This window comes from Octopus sinensis, linkage group LG8 (assembly GCF_006345805.1).
Source record: "Octopus sinensis linkage group LG8, ASM634580v1, whole genome shotgun sequence".
Lineage (NCBI taxonomy): Eukaryota > Metazoa > Mollusca > Cephalopoda > Octopoda > Octopodidae > Octopus > Octopus sinensis.
Genome location: NC_043004.1, coordinates 7486484 through 7500187, shown reverse-complemented (window position 1 = coordinate 7500187; position 13704 = coordinate 7486484). Strand labels below are relative to the sequence as shown.

Sequence of the window (13704 nt, the reverse complement as noted above, 5' to 3'; positions counted from 1 at the left end):
CAGAAGTTGTGGGGGAGCATCATAGCCGTGTGTTGAGAGGAATTCTTTGGGGTTTGGATAATTCACCTCTGGAAACATAGGTATTACATTCAACATCCTCAAACAACCCTTATTCAGGGACCTTTTGCGCGGGATGGGTTACTCGACCAGAAGAAAATTCTAACTGGGTCCCACCTGCAAGGTCATATGCTGTTTATCTTGCTATGAGTTCACCATGCCGCGCACACACGGTTGTGATGCATGTGCCTAGTGTGCCCTTATCAGACGGGTAGTCATGATGGGTATACTGGGCTTCGTATATTTTACCCCACCCATGTCACTTTGATGGTATGCACTGCTCTCTCACTCAATAATAATAATAATAATAGTAATAATAATAATAATGATGATGATGATAACAACAACAATAACAACAATAATAGTAATAGTAGTAGTAGTAATAAGAGGAGTTAATGCATTCATGACAGAACAGGGAAATAGATTGAAATGGTTATTAAACTGATGACGATGCTAATTATCTGGAGCTGGAGAACAATATATTGTTTAGTCAATTTAACTAAGTACTAAATTAATCTTATTTACTTAATTACATCAGCCAAGCCATTAACCAAAGCATATTTGTATGATGAATGAATGCATATGTGATGTGTGTATCTATATATATATATTAATGAGTATTCGTTGAGGGCATATTCACACATTTTGAATAAGTAAAATACACACACACACAAAGAATGTCAATAATTAGTTCCTGTGTAATTGTATGTCAGAGCCAGAGTCTCCTAACCTATGATTAAGTCATTAAGTCTTAAGGAATGGCCACTGAAGACTGTCTCCATGTATCATACTTTGTGAACTCCATTCCTTCTTAGTGCTATCCATATTCGTTGGAACCAACAAAACACTTGGTATTTACATTATTTACATTTGACGGATATTTGTCCTCATCTTGTTTGTTGTTAACACGTTTCAGCTGATATACCCTCCAGGTGTCTTGGGGAAATTTCGAACCTCGGTTCTCATTCCTAAGGTATTTTTCGATGTTGTTATTGTTATTATTATTATCATTATTATTCAGGTCACTGCCTGGAATTGAACTTGGAATCTTGGGGTTAGTAGCCCACGCTCTTAACCACTATGCTATATGCCCATGGGCATATTTCCCCAAGACACCTGATGGAAGCTGGAGGGTATATCAGCCAAAACGTTGTGTTAACAATAAACAAGATGAGGACAACTATCCGTCAAATGTAAATAATGTACATAATTCCTCATCTCTTAAATATAGAACTGTTTTAAAACACCTGGTAATTTTAAAAATGAGGTGCCACACCATACAAGCAGTTGGAACCAACAAGACAATATATGCCTGATACAATATAAAGCTACATTCCAAATAAATATTTTATTAACTTACCTGAGATAGTAGGGGATGCGATTGGAAGTTTCCATCTTTTCCCAGCCATTTGTCATTCGTTCTGTAACAGGAAAGAATAAAAACAAGGATAGTTTGAAATATAATAGCAGAAGAATAAAGATTCTTTCCTAAATTATAAAAAATTCTCTACAAAGGAAACCAGGGAAAGAAGGTAATATTCTGATTGAGGTAAAGCTTGAAACATGAAAGAATTCCAATTCTTTTTTTTTTGGAAAGAAAGAAATGAAATGAAAGAGAACGCTTTCAGCACATGTCACTTGGCTGTAAATTATAGTTCTATCAAAAGAGTAATTGGTTACTGCAAGCTGAAGCCTTTCTTGTACTCCTCCTTGTCATCGGCATCATCATCATCATTGTTTAACATCCATTTTCCATGCTGGCATAGGTTGGACAGTTTGACTGAGATCTGGAGAGCCAGCAGCTGCACCAGGCTCCAATCTGATCTGGCAAGGTTTCTACAGCTGGATGCACTTCTTAACGCCAACCACACCAAGAGTGTAGTGGGTGCTGATATTTATTAAATTTTGGGAAGGCTATCTATCCTATGATGATGATGACATGGTGTTATATAGAAAATCCACTCTGACACCAACATTAAAAAAAAAAGGAAAAATTATATGGATAAGGAAATAATTTATTCTCAGACACTGAATAATGCTGACAGAACAGCAAGAACAGGATTAAATATCCATATTTTGTGGGAAAATATGTCAGCAGTCATCCATGAGACTCAAGCTCACATCTGTGATTACCAGTCAAGTGCTTTACCATTAAGCTAAACTGTCCACTGATAAATTAATCCAAAATTTGTGAATTCGAGTCTTATGGCTGGCCCTTGACCAATTTTTCTGCAAAATATGGATATCTTATCCTGTTCCTGCTGTCCTGTCAGCATTATCCTGCGTTTGAGAATAAATTATTTTCTTATCTTTCAATACATCTCAGCGCTTCTAAAAGCAAACTTTGTTTACATTTATTAAAAACTTTATATATATATATTGCACCTAGAAAGTTACCCTCCGAGGCACAAGTCTTGCTTCAACATCCTCAGGACACAACCACCAAGAGTCTCAACAAGATCCAATAATTGTTATTGGAGAAAAAGATGGCACTGTGTGCTTTATTATCGAAAGGAGTCAGGGGAGTGATAAGTTTAATTTAAAGACTACAAATGATTCTGAAAGAAAACCCAAACAGATAAACTATTAATCTGTGAATAAAAGGAGGAAAACAATAATGTCATCATCATCATCATCATGAATTAATGTTCGTTTTCCATGCTGGCATGGGTTGGACGGTTTGACTGAGGACTGGAGAGCCAGCAGCTGCACCAGGCTCCAATCTGATCTGGCAGAGTTTCTACAGCTGGATGCCCTTCCTAATGCCAACCACTCTGAGAGTGCAGTGGGCGCTTTTTATGTGCCACGGGCACATGATCCAGTCAGGGGGTACTGGCATCGGTCAGAGGGCACCAGCACCAGCTATGAAATATTTTGGTTTGAATGAGTCTGAATGAAAGTCAAAATAAAATATAAAGAACACAAGATAAATAATATAATAAAATATAAAGAGGACAATGTTGGTCTAAAATTTAAAATATGTTTTCCGTGTGAATGGTGACACAGGTTGGGGTAAACCTTCCACTAACAATACATTTTATAATAATCGAGGAGGCTAAAACGCCAGACATTAAGAAATAGGTTTACAGATGGAAAAGTTCAGTAAGGCAATATATGGAAGTAAGCTGTTCCAGCAGCACCAAAAACAATTTACAGAGATTAATTGTGAGAAGAAAAAACGGAGCTTCTATGCAAGTGGCAGCAAAGTGTTCTTTAAATATCCCACTCTGCATGGTTTACAAGAAGAAAAAAAAAAAAGGAAAAGAGGAAAAAAATGGAATGACATATGGTCAATCATAGCTTAGATACTAACTTAGGGTTAAACAAATAACATGTTAAGTGAGTAGGAGCATTGTGCAATACTATTTAGATAGATACATAGAGAGAGGGAGGGAGAGAGAGATTTGATGTAGAGCAGGTATCCTCTACTCAATGGTAAACTGATGAATTTACAAAAGATAGAATACATTCCACTACTCAAATAATTTTTCAGAGCCATTTTATGCCAACAGAACTGACGACATAAAAATAAGACACTGAATGAAGACAGGTTATGTGCTTCATTGTAAAGACATTTCAAAGCATTGTTACATAGTTGTTCTGTATGAGTTTAAGTTAGTTAAATCAAACTAGATGCACCTAGAATTGAACTTGTGACTAGGAGACTAGTAATTACACTACGCATCATCATCATCATCATCATCGTCATCGTCGTCGTTTAACGTCCATTTTCCATGCTGGCATGGGTTGGATGGTTCGACCGGGGTCTGGGAAGCCAGGAGGCTGCACCAGGCACCAGTCTGGTCTAGAAGTGTTTCTACAGCTTGATGCCATTCCTAATGCCAACCACTCTGTGAGTGTAGTGGGTGCTTTTTAAGTGCCACCAGCACAGGTGCCAGGCGAGGCTGGCAGTGGCTACGATCATTTGGTGCTTTTTACATGCCACCGGCACAGAAGCCAGTCAAGGCGGCGCTGGCATCGGCCACATTCGGATGGTGCTTTTTACATGCCACCGGCACAGGGATCATAACTGCAATTTCCATTTGCTATTTATTTTGATGTTGATGTACTTGACTCAATAGGTCTCCTCAAGCACAAGCATATGTATTTGTATCTATGATACATTGAATATATTGTATGAATACGAAAGGGATAGAGAATATGAAGTAATTAGCATACGTCAATTAGCTTTGGAAGTTTTATAAGGATTCTCAATTCAACCTTACGATGTAGAATAACATTAGCAACTAAACTGGTAGGAACTGATGCTTCCATAAAGTTGTGATCTACAATCACGTAGATGTGTGCATGCTTGTGTGCGTGAGTGGTAGGTCTACACTGGAAGTACAAGCCCAGACATATTCAATTACACCTAAATGTCAAACTGTTGAAATGGTGCAGCCAACATTTGGATGATTTAGTGAAGAAGAATGGACTCATTCCACCAGAAAGAATCTTCAAGTTAAAAGAGAGAGGGAGAGAGAAAATTAAGCACAAATGCTACAACATTTACCATTTTAATCTTCTTAAATAAGCGAGTATTTTCTTAAATTAAATGCCAAGGTATATGTAAAAAGTGTAATATTAGATAAAAAAAAAAAAGCTTTTTTTTTTGAGATCTGGCAATGGTTTGCCAAAATCTCATAAACCAAGAATAAATCAATGAAGTTATGGCAAAATTACTTCACTGGGGGGATTCTATACAGTCACCGATTTATAGCTTTTATTAAATTTTAAAATGAAAAACTCTCAATAGACCAGAATTTTCTCTTTGAAATGAAATGTTTATCAGTAAACTAACATCTGTTCAATATAGTTTAATCTATTTACTACAATTAATAAAATTGGTGTTCATTAAAAACAAAAAAAATGTTGATTGAGAGAAACTTAGACACTCGTCCTTTTCTGTTTCTTATGTTTATCAAAAGAATAAAAACTCCTCAGTATGTGTGTGTGTGTGTAGCAAGGGTATGAGAGGTATTGGTATCTAGATGACCCAAAGAATGGCAGGTAACGCGAGGTAAATGCTATGGACAGACCCTAGTTAAACTCTTGGTTCGATAGTGAGACAAGTGGGGAGTCTAATGTGGGTCTTGTATTAGCAGGCATATATATATATATATATTAGCCTTGGTTTTGTTATCTCATTTTGTCTAATGTATATATAGTTATAATCAAGACCTCTGGAGATATGCTGTGGCTGAGAGGACCCAGCAAATAAAGTGAGTTCACAGCTGTAACTTACACCAGTGTCACATAACCAGCCCCAGCTCACTCAAAATACCTTGGATCGTAGGGTTACATGCCATGCTTGAGGAGACCTATCGAGTGAAATACATCAAAACCAAAATCAAATGGAAATTGTAATTGTGATCCCCGAGCTGGTGGCACGTAAAAAGCACCAACTGATCGTGGTCGTTGCCAGTCCCCCTCTGGCTCCTGTGCCTGTAGCATGTAAAAACCACCCACTACATTCTCTGAATGGTTGGCGTTAGGAAGGGCATCCAGCTGTAGAAACACTGCCAGATCAGACTGGAGCCTGGTGCAGCCTCCTGGCTTCCCAGACCCCAGTCAAACCATCCAATCCGTGCCAGCGGACATTAAACAATGATGATATATATGTAAATATATATATATATATTTATTTATTTATATGTATGTATAAATATATATATATATATCTGACAGGAAAAGCATCTGGCTGTAGTCAAAAATCAACCTCAATAAACTCTATTTAACCTCTGTGTAAGTGAAAAGTGGCCGACGATGATGATGATGATGATGATATATAAAATAAAAGTGGAACATTTCATAACCACTCTTAATTCTCATTGTACTTTCTAACCTGTTGTATTTTATTACACAACTTGAAACTTTCTACAAATCAACCCATTTTCTCTTTCTACGGCTCACTGATTATTTACAAACGGTTAGTTTCTTATAAAGTCTATGAATGGAAAAAGAGTTTCTTTATGAAACATGTGAATGCAGCAGATTTACTAATTACGACACACCCACAGAAAGTCACAAGACAGGAAAGGTGTAGTTACAAAACTAGTTACAACCGCAGCGACTGGTTGCCTCAAGCATTTAATTGATAATGAGCTTTTAGTAAGTACTTATTCCACCAGTTAGTAACATAGTTACTACTGGGCATAAGTAGGTCTTGAAAACACTAGCCAAATAGGAAGCTAATAAAGTAATAATTGCTGGCAATTTTTTCTTTCCCTTTTTTTTTTTTTATTAAAGAAGAAAAAGGATCGTACATATTTCATATTTCAAACAGATTTAATATAAATATGAAACTAGATGCTCACACACAAACACATTGTGCAAATTCATTTGTTATTCATTCGTAAATTTTACATGAATTAGTGATATGAGCTTGGTAGCCTAGAAGCTTTAACCCTTTCGTTACCAACAACACATGACTTTGCAGGTGAGACCCAGTTAGAATTTTCTTCAGGTCGAGTAACCCATCCTGCGCAAAAGGTCCCTGAATAAAGGTTGTTTAAGGATGTTGAACTAAACACCAATGTTTCCAGAGGTGAATTATCCAAACTCCAAAGAATTCCTTTCAACACATGGCTATGATGCTCCCCCACTGCTTCTACTCGTGATCAGAGATGCCCATATCGTCAGCCACTAAGGGCCATGCTCAACTGGTTAAGGTCAAACAACTGATAGGCAAATCTGTGGTATTGAGCAGAATATTTGCTGTAGCCCATCTTTTATACCAAGACAAAACAATGTACATGATAACACTTCCAATCAGTTAAAATCAAAAGCCATGAGAGCCACTGCCTGGTACTGCATCAGGGCAATTATTATTATTATTATTATTATACATGTGTAGAAGGTTATACAACACAGGTGGCAGACGACAGTTTGAAACCTGTTTTGTTCTGCATACAACAGCAACATGATAGCATTGTGCACAACAGCAACATGACACTATACTTAAGAGTAACATTATCTGGAGGATCACCGAACATAGCATGAGGCAACCAGGTGCAAAGAAGGACAATGAAAACTGAGGCTGAAGCTGCCCACCCCTTGTGGGAATGGGTGGGGGTAAATGAAGGATTAATGACAATGTTGATTACAATTATAATTCCTGAGAAACAAAAGCACAAATTTTAATGAGAAAGTTTCACTGATTGAAATCAATCAAGAATCCATGTATGACTGGAACTTATTTTATCAACTCTGGAAGGATGTAACGGAACTACTGAAGGATGTTTCTCAATATTTTCCCTCCTCTGACAATTCCCCCATTTATTTGATAGCGAAAGGCAGGTGATGGTAAATTGGAATCAAAAGATGTGCATTCAGTATTGTTGATCTAAGAAGAATGGTAAGAACAATGGGAAGAATCAGAAGAACAAAGAGAAGATGGAAAAAACAATCTGGTTTTAAAAAAACACACCAAAAAACTCCAAATATTTGTCTAATATAAGCTGAAGGATACCCGCCCCCACTCCCTTGCTAAAAAAAAAAAGAGAGAAAATCTGTAGGTGGATAAGCATCAAACTTTGATGGGAAAATGAGGAGGGGGCTGGGGTTATCAGTGAAAGGGCCCAACTGTCTGTTTATCTTCTCTTTTATCAACAATTCTGAGAAATCCTTTTGTATGACACCTGGAAAAGAGATCCTTACCCTTCCCTGCGACCCACTTATGTTTATGTCCAACACAAAGCATTGATATTCATTACAATCAGAAACACTGAACTATTTTCCAAATCTTCTTCTAAAAGTGTGGCAGAAAGAAAGAAAACACAGTTCTGTTTATTTGTACCAGTTTCAGATTGAAAGGAATAAACAAAGACAAGCCTCTAACACCAAACACCAGAACTCTCTAGAAACAGGACACTTTGACCTTTTTTCTGTTTAGCTAACTTGTATCAATAACAACAGATTTTTGTGATAAAAATATAAATAAAAAAAGGTAAATTGGTTTAGAGTAGTAAAGAAATAAATAAAGAAGACAAGCGCCCTATTATTACAACCCAGATTTGGGTGTCAGAGAAGGCAGACAATGGAGCAGGGCAGGAGGTAGATTAATCAAATTTAGTAGACAGTAGGTTTTCAGCTCAGGTGTGGCTGAATCTACACCCAAACACCTCGTTCCTGCCACCTGAAAACCAAATAAACATCTTTAAAGGTGAGATGGAGAGAGAAAAAGTTTACCCAACCTTCTAAGAAAACAAGGACACTGACATATGTGCTTAAGATCTTATACTGGTGTGTGTGTGTGTGTGTGAGTGAGAGAGAGAGAGAGAGAGAGAGAGAGAGAAGGGGAGGGAGAGAGAGAAGGGGAGGGAGAGAGAGAAGGGGAGGGAGAGAGGAGAGAGGGTGTGCTTAGCTATTCATTCTCATCACTGGAATGGGTACATTTAGGTGCAGCAGCAGATGACTTCTTTTTTTTTTTTAGTGTTTAAGAGTGCAGAACAAAGTAAATAGGAGTTAAGAAGCAGCTTGAAGTGAAAAAAAAAAGACAATAAGGATACAGAATGAGAGAGGTGGGAAAAACAGTGGTGGTGGTGGTGGGTGAAGTAAAAAGGAATAAACAGAAGCAAATGTAACTAAATAAGAGAAAAGAAAATTATATTCTAAGAGAAGCTTTAAACAATTTGACTTGCATTCCATTGAATGGAATGCAAGTCAAATACTCACAGAGTGCAAAAATATGCATAACTTTTCTTATTAAATGATAGAGGTTATTCATTCTTCACATGTTGGAAACTTATTCCCCTAGAGAAACATTTTGTCATGTTCTCTTTTTTTTTTTGCTGCCAAATAATGGATTCAAAGCAGAACCATTGTGCTGTCATTGAGTTGTTAACGAAGGATGAGTGTGGGCTGTCCGTGGCTCCCTGTGCCAGTGGCATGTAAAAACCACCATCCGAATGTGGTCGATGCCAGTGCTGCCTGACTGGCTCCTGTGCCGGTGGCACATAAAAAGCACACACTACACTCTTGAAGTGGTTGGCGTTAGGAAGGGCATCCAGCTGTAGAAACTCTGCCAGATCAGATTGGAGCCTGGTACAGCCTCCCGGCTTGCCAGTCCCCAGTCAAACTGTCCAACCCATGCCAGCATGGAAAACGGACATTAAACGATGATGATGATGATGTGTTACAGGTTGTTTGAAGAGATGACACCAATGACAAGAGAGACAGACATAAAATGGATGAAGAAGTTCAAGGAAGGAGAACCGAGCATTGAAGACAAATCACACAGTGGGGGACCATCAACTGTGACCACTGACAGGAATCACCAGCAAGTGGGTGAATTGATTCACACAGACAGATGACTGAATGGCCCAGTGGTTAGGGGAGTGGACTCGCAGTCGTAGGATTGTGGTTTCGACTCCCAGACCGGGCATTGTGAGTGTTTATTGAGCAAATAAACCTAAAGCTCAACGAGGCTCCGGCAAGGGGTGGCGGTGAACCCTGCTGTACTCTTTCACCACAACTTTCTCTCACTCTTTCTTCCTGTTTCTCTTGTACCTGTATTTCAAAGGGCCAGCCTTATCACACTCTATGTCACACTGAATCTCCCCCCAGAACTATGTTAAGGATACACATGTCTGTGGAGTGCTCAGCCACTTGCATGTTAATAAATGAGCTGCGACTTCACTGGTGCCAAGCTGTATCGGCCCCTTTGCCTTTCCCTTGGATAACATCGGTGGTGTGGAGAGAGGAGGCTGGTATGCATGGGCGACTGCTGATCTTCCATAAGCTTGTACCTCAGAAGGTAACTTTCTAGGTGCAATCCCATGGTCATTCATGACCGAAAGAGGTTTTTACCCATTACTCTGTGTACATATAATGGCATGGAGAGGGGAGGCAGGTATGCATGGGTGACTGCTGCTCTTCCACAAACAGCCTTGCCCAGACTTGTGCCTCGGAGGGTAACTTTCTAGGTGCAATCCCATGGTCATTCATGACCGAAGGGGGGTCACAACACAACAACAATGCATTACAGAAGACGGTGGAAGACTTCAGAAAGTGGAAAGTGCTTACAAAATGGGTATTTTTGGCAGTTGACACACAATTTGAAGAAGAGAAGGGTGGAAATCTGTTCTTATCTACTGGAAGCATTTGAAGCTAATAAAGGCACTCCCCCCCCCCCCCAATCTGGTGACAGGCTGGCATCTGGGTGGATCTTTATGATCTACCCAGAGTCAATCTATGGAATGGTATCACAACTCCAAGACCTGAAAAGTTCAAGAGCTAACAATTTCATACAAATTTTGAAACTAAAACCAAGACAAACTTGGTGGATACTAAGAACAGCCAATGATGATGATGATGATACTTGTGGAGAAAGTATCTTGTAATCTTCCAGCTGGGGAGCTGCTAGGAAAGAATCAGAGGACACATGCATCCATGATGATAACTTTCTGTGACAACCCTGCCTCCAGGAATTTTCCCTATTTATAGCCTCACTCCATTAATGCCAAATGTATCATTGCTCTAAATAGTAGAAATCTGAGGAAAATAGTGATCACTCTCTAGTAATAAAAATTAATTCCCTAAAAGTCACAAAATGGAATAAGAATTCTTTTACCATAATACACAAGTTACTGTTTTTAAGTTAAGTCATTCATTAGAGGAGAAATGATGGGAGGTTGGCAGTAAGCTAAGTAATTTATTGGTCTCAAGGAGGATCTAGGAACCCTTGAGTGTTCCTACACATCTAATTAATGATTAACTAGGTTGTGCAATATTGAACTTAATTTGTTAGTTTACTCAAAATCACACACACACACAGTTTCTGTCTCTCTCAACATTTCTGATGAGTTGAATAACTTTTTTTTTCTCCAGAATTTCATAAATATATAGAAAAACAAGGTAGTATCTGTCTGGCAAGTTTGTTTCTAAGCAATACCAAATGTGGAACAGTGGCTTTATTGACTCTAATGAATCAGATTTCTATTTTAGCTTATCAAAATAGCTTATTTTGATGTAAAATATATGCTGTCTAGATGTCAGATAATTAAAAATAAAAATAAATACAAGACCCTTAAAAATGCTGGTTAAACTAAACAGATGTTTTTTAGATAAATTGATCTCTTAGCATTTTCTTCAGTAGACTTTACAGAAATAATGAATAGTGTCTACAATTAGCCGGTTAATTGACCAGGTGCCTGCATAGAAAGGCTCAAGTTTTTTGTTTATCCCATTTAAAGAGAAACATGCAGACCTCTATCTTTAACAAGCTCTAAAACTAAAAAATTATATTCTTCCAGCAGATGCCAATGTGTGTGTGTGTGTGTGTAACTCCAACAAGTTTTATAAAAAAAATTACTTCACTTTCCCCATTATCAGCATCCTTTTTACATAATGTAATCATCATTATCATCATCATCGTTTAACGTCCGCTTTCCATGCTAGCATGGGTTGGACGATTTTACTGAGGACTGGTGAACCAGATGGCTGCACCAGGCTCCAATCTTGATCTGGCAGAGTTTCTACAGCTGGATGCCCTTCCTAATGCCAACCACTCCGAGAGTGTAGTGGGTGCTTTTACATGCCACTGGCACGGGGCCAGTCAGAAGGTACTGGCAACGACCTCGCTCGAATCTTTTACACATGCTACCAGCACAGGTGCCAGTAAGGCGATGCTGTTAACGATCCTGCTCGAATGGCGCCTTTTACGTGCCACTGGCATGGAGGCCAGTTAGGCATTCTGGCAATGATCACACTCGGATGGTGCTCTTAATACCCTACTAGCATGGGGCTCGAGTGCCAGTAAGGCGACGCTGGTAACGATCCCGCTTGAATGGTGCCTTTTACATGCCACCAGCACAGAAGCCAGTTAGCCGCTCTGGCAACGATCACGCTCGGATGGTGCTCTTAGCACCCTACTAGCATGGGGCACCAAGTTATTCAAAACAGGTCTCTTCACTTCCCAGTATCAACATCATCTTTACAGATGCTCATTACATTGCTACCAGAACATGTGGAACCAAAAAAAAAAAATAATAAAAGAAGCTCCTAATATCAGACATCAATGATTTGCTGCCACATCCAACAGCACCCACTCTTACACAGATGACCCCCCCCCCTCATTCCCTTCCAACCAAGACACAACATGCCAAATCCACACCCAACTCCATAAACAGAGAAACCTGAAAAGCACCCACCAATGAGAATATGTCAATTTGTCTCTTTCAACAACAAGAAAAGATCACACCCACTCCTTAATTGTGAGCAACACTCTACAAGAGCCCTTAACCCTTTCGTTACCAACCCAGCTGAAACCACCTCTGGCTCTGTAGTACAAATGTCTTGTTTTCAAATGTTCAGAATTAAAATCTTCCACTAAACCATAGTCACAATTTATGTTCCTAAGACTCACTTAATGATAACTAAGTTGTTTTACTAAATTCTTTGTTATATTTAAAGTAATTGAAGGAAACACAGAGCATCTCAAAATAAATACAGTAACGAAAGGGTTAAAATCACTTCCAATATTAAGGTCCCACTATTACCAAGAAATTCTCCAGGTGAAATCACCTTATTAACAGAACAATTTCAGTCCCTAACATCACCAAAGCTGCAGTGATGAGGTCCAGAATGGAATATTGCTCCCATGTCTGGAAGGGTGCTGATGCACATACACATTCTAGACTGCATCCAGAAAAGGACCACCTGGTTGAGTGGCATAAAGTCACTCACAGACACAAGCCAGCTTCTGGTAGAACAGTCTCCTCTAGCTGTTTCTTTGTGTTGCCTCTGCTCATGCCACCTCCAATCAGGAATTCCCATCCAACTCCACCATGACCCACACTGTGTACAGTCTTTTGTTCTCTCAATGTTGGAAGCCCTTCCCAGTGCCAACCCCTAACTGTTTTACAAGCAAAGTAATAATCTTCCAGGACATGTTTAAATGGAGAATTGCAAACAAATGACAGCATATTAAGCTTTTTTGTGTATAGAGATTGTGCAGCATCTCCAGAAAGACACACTGCAAGTGAATGGCGCCAACTGCATGAACAGTTAAGCCATTGTTTACAACCAGTGAACACATATAAAAACTAGGGAAAATCCACATGCACCCGTGCAAACGCTAACTTACACACATATAGTCTAACCTAAGTAAGCAGGGAAAAGTGGATGTTGGAATGATGACTATACATACACACATGCATGTTATATATATGACAGACATCTTTTAGTTTCAGGCTAACAAATCCACTCACAATTTTGGTTGGTCTGTGGCTATAGTAGAAGCCATTTGTCCAAGATGCCAAACTGTACAACTGAATACGAAGCCACATGGTTGCAAAGCAAACTTCTTCACACAGCTAAACCTGCACCTACACACCCTTTATTTATTCCATCTTTCCATAAAATCTAAAATTGGATAGGTATAGCTGACTTTCATTATTGCAGCAGAATTGGTAGATTCTTAAACAAAACATTGTACGAGTATTTAGTTACATCCTTTTTTATCTTCTGGGTCAAGTTGCGACTGGGATTGACTTTCACTATTTCAGGTGAGATAAAACAAGCACAGTCGACTGACTACACACAATTCGGGTCAGCAAAATATTTTCAGCAATGTCAAATCAAATTTGTCTATCTTCAGACAAAATAACAAACTAAAAGATTTAATTACTAAAGGAACCCCAGTCG

At 38.8% G+C, this 13704-nt stretch overlaps 1 protein-coding gene across 7 annotated transcripts in view; it reads right to left on the bottom strand.

Annotated features, from left to right (window-relative positions):
- Window positions 1-13704, bottom strand: part of LOC115215195 (dystrophin-like) — a 162862-nt gene that overhangs the window by 69704 nt on the left and 79454 nt on the right. For all 7 annotated transcript variants that reach the window (XR_005000297.1, XR_005000296.1, XM_036505244.1 and 4 more), the window contains one exon: window positions 1418-1478. Coding sequence is in view for 5 of the 7 variants with exons in the window: in XM_036505244.1 (XP_036361137.1) it covers window positions 1418-1478 (61 nt within the window). In the remaining 2 variants the exon portion in view is untranslated. The remainder of the gene's footprint in view (window positions 1-1417; window positions 1479-13704) is intronic.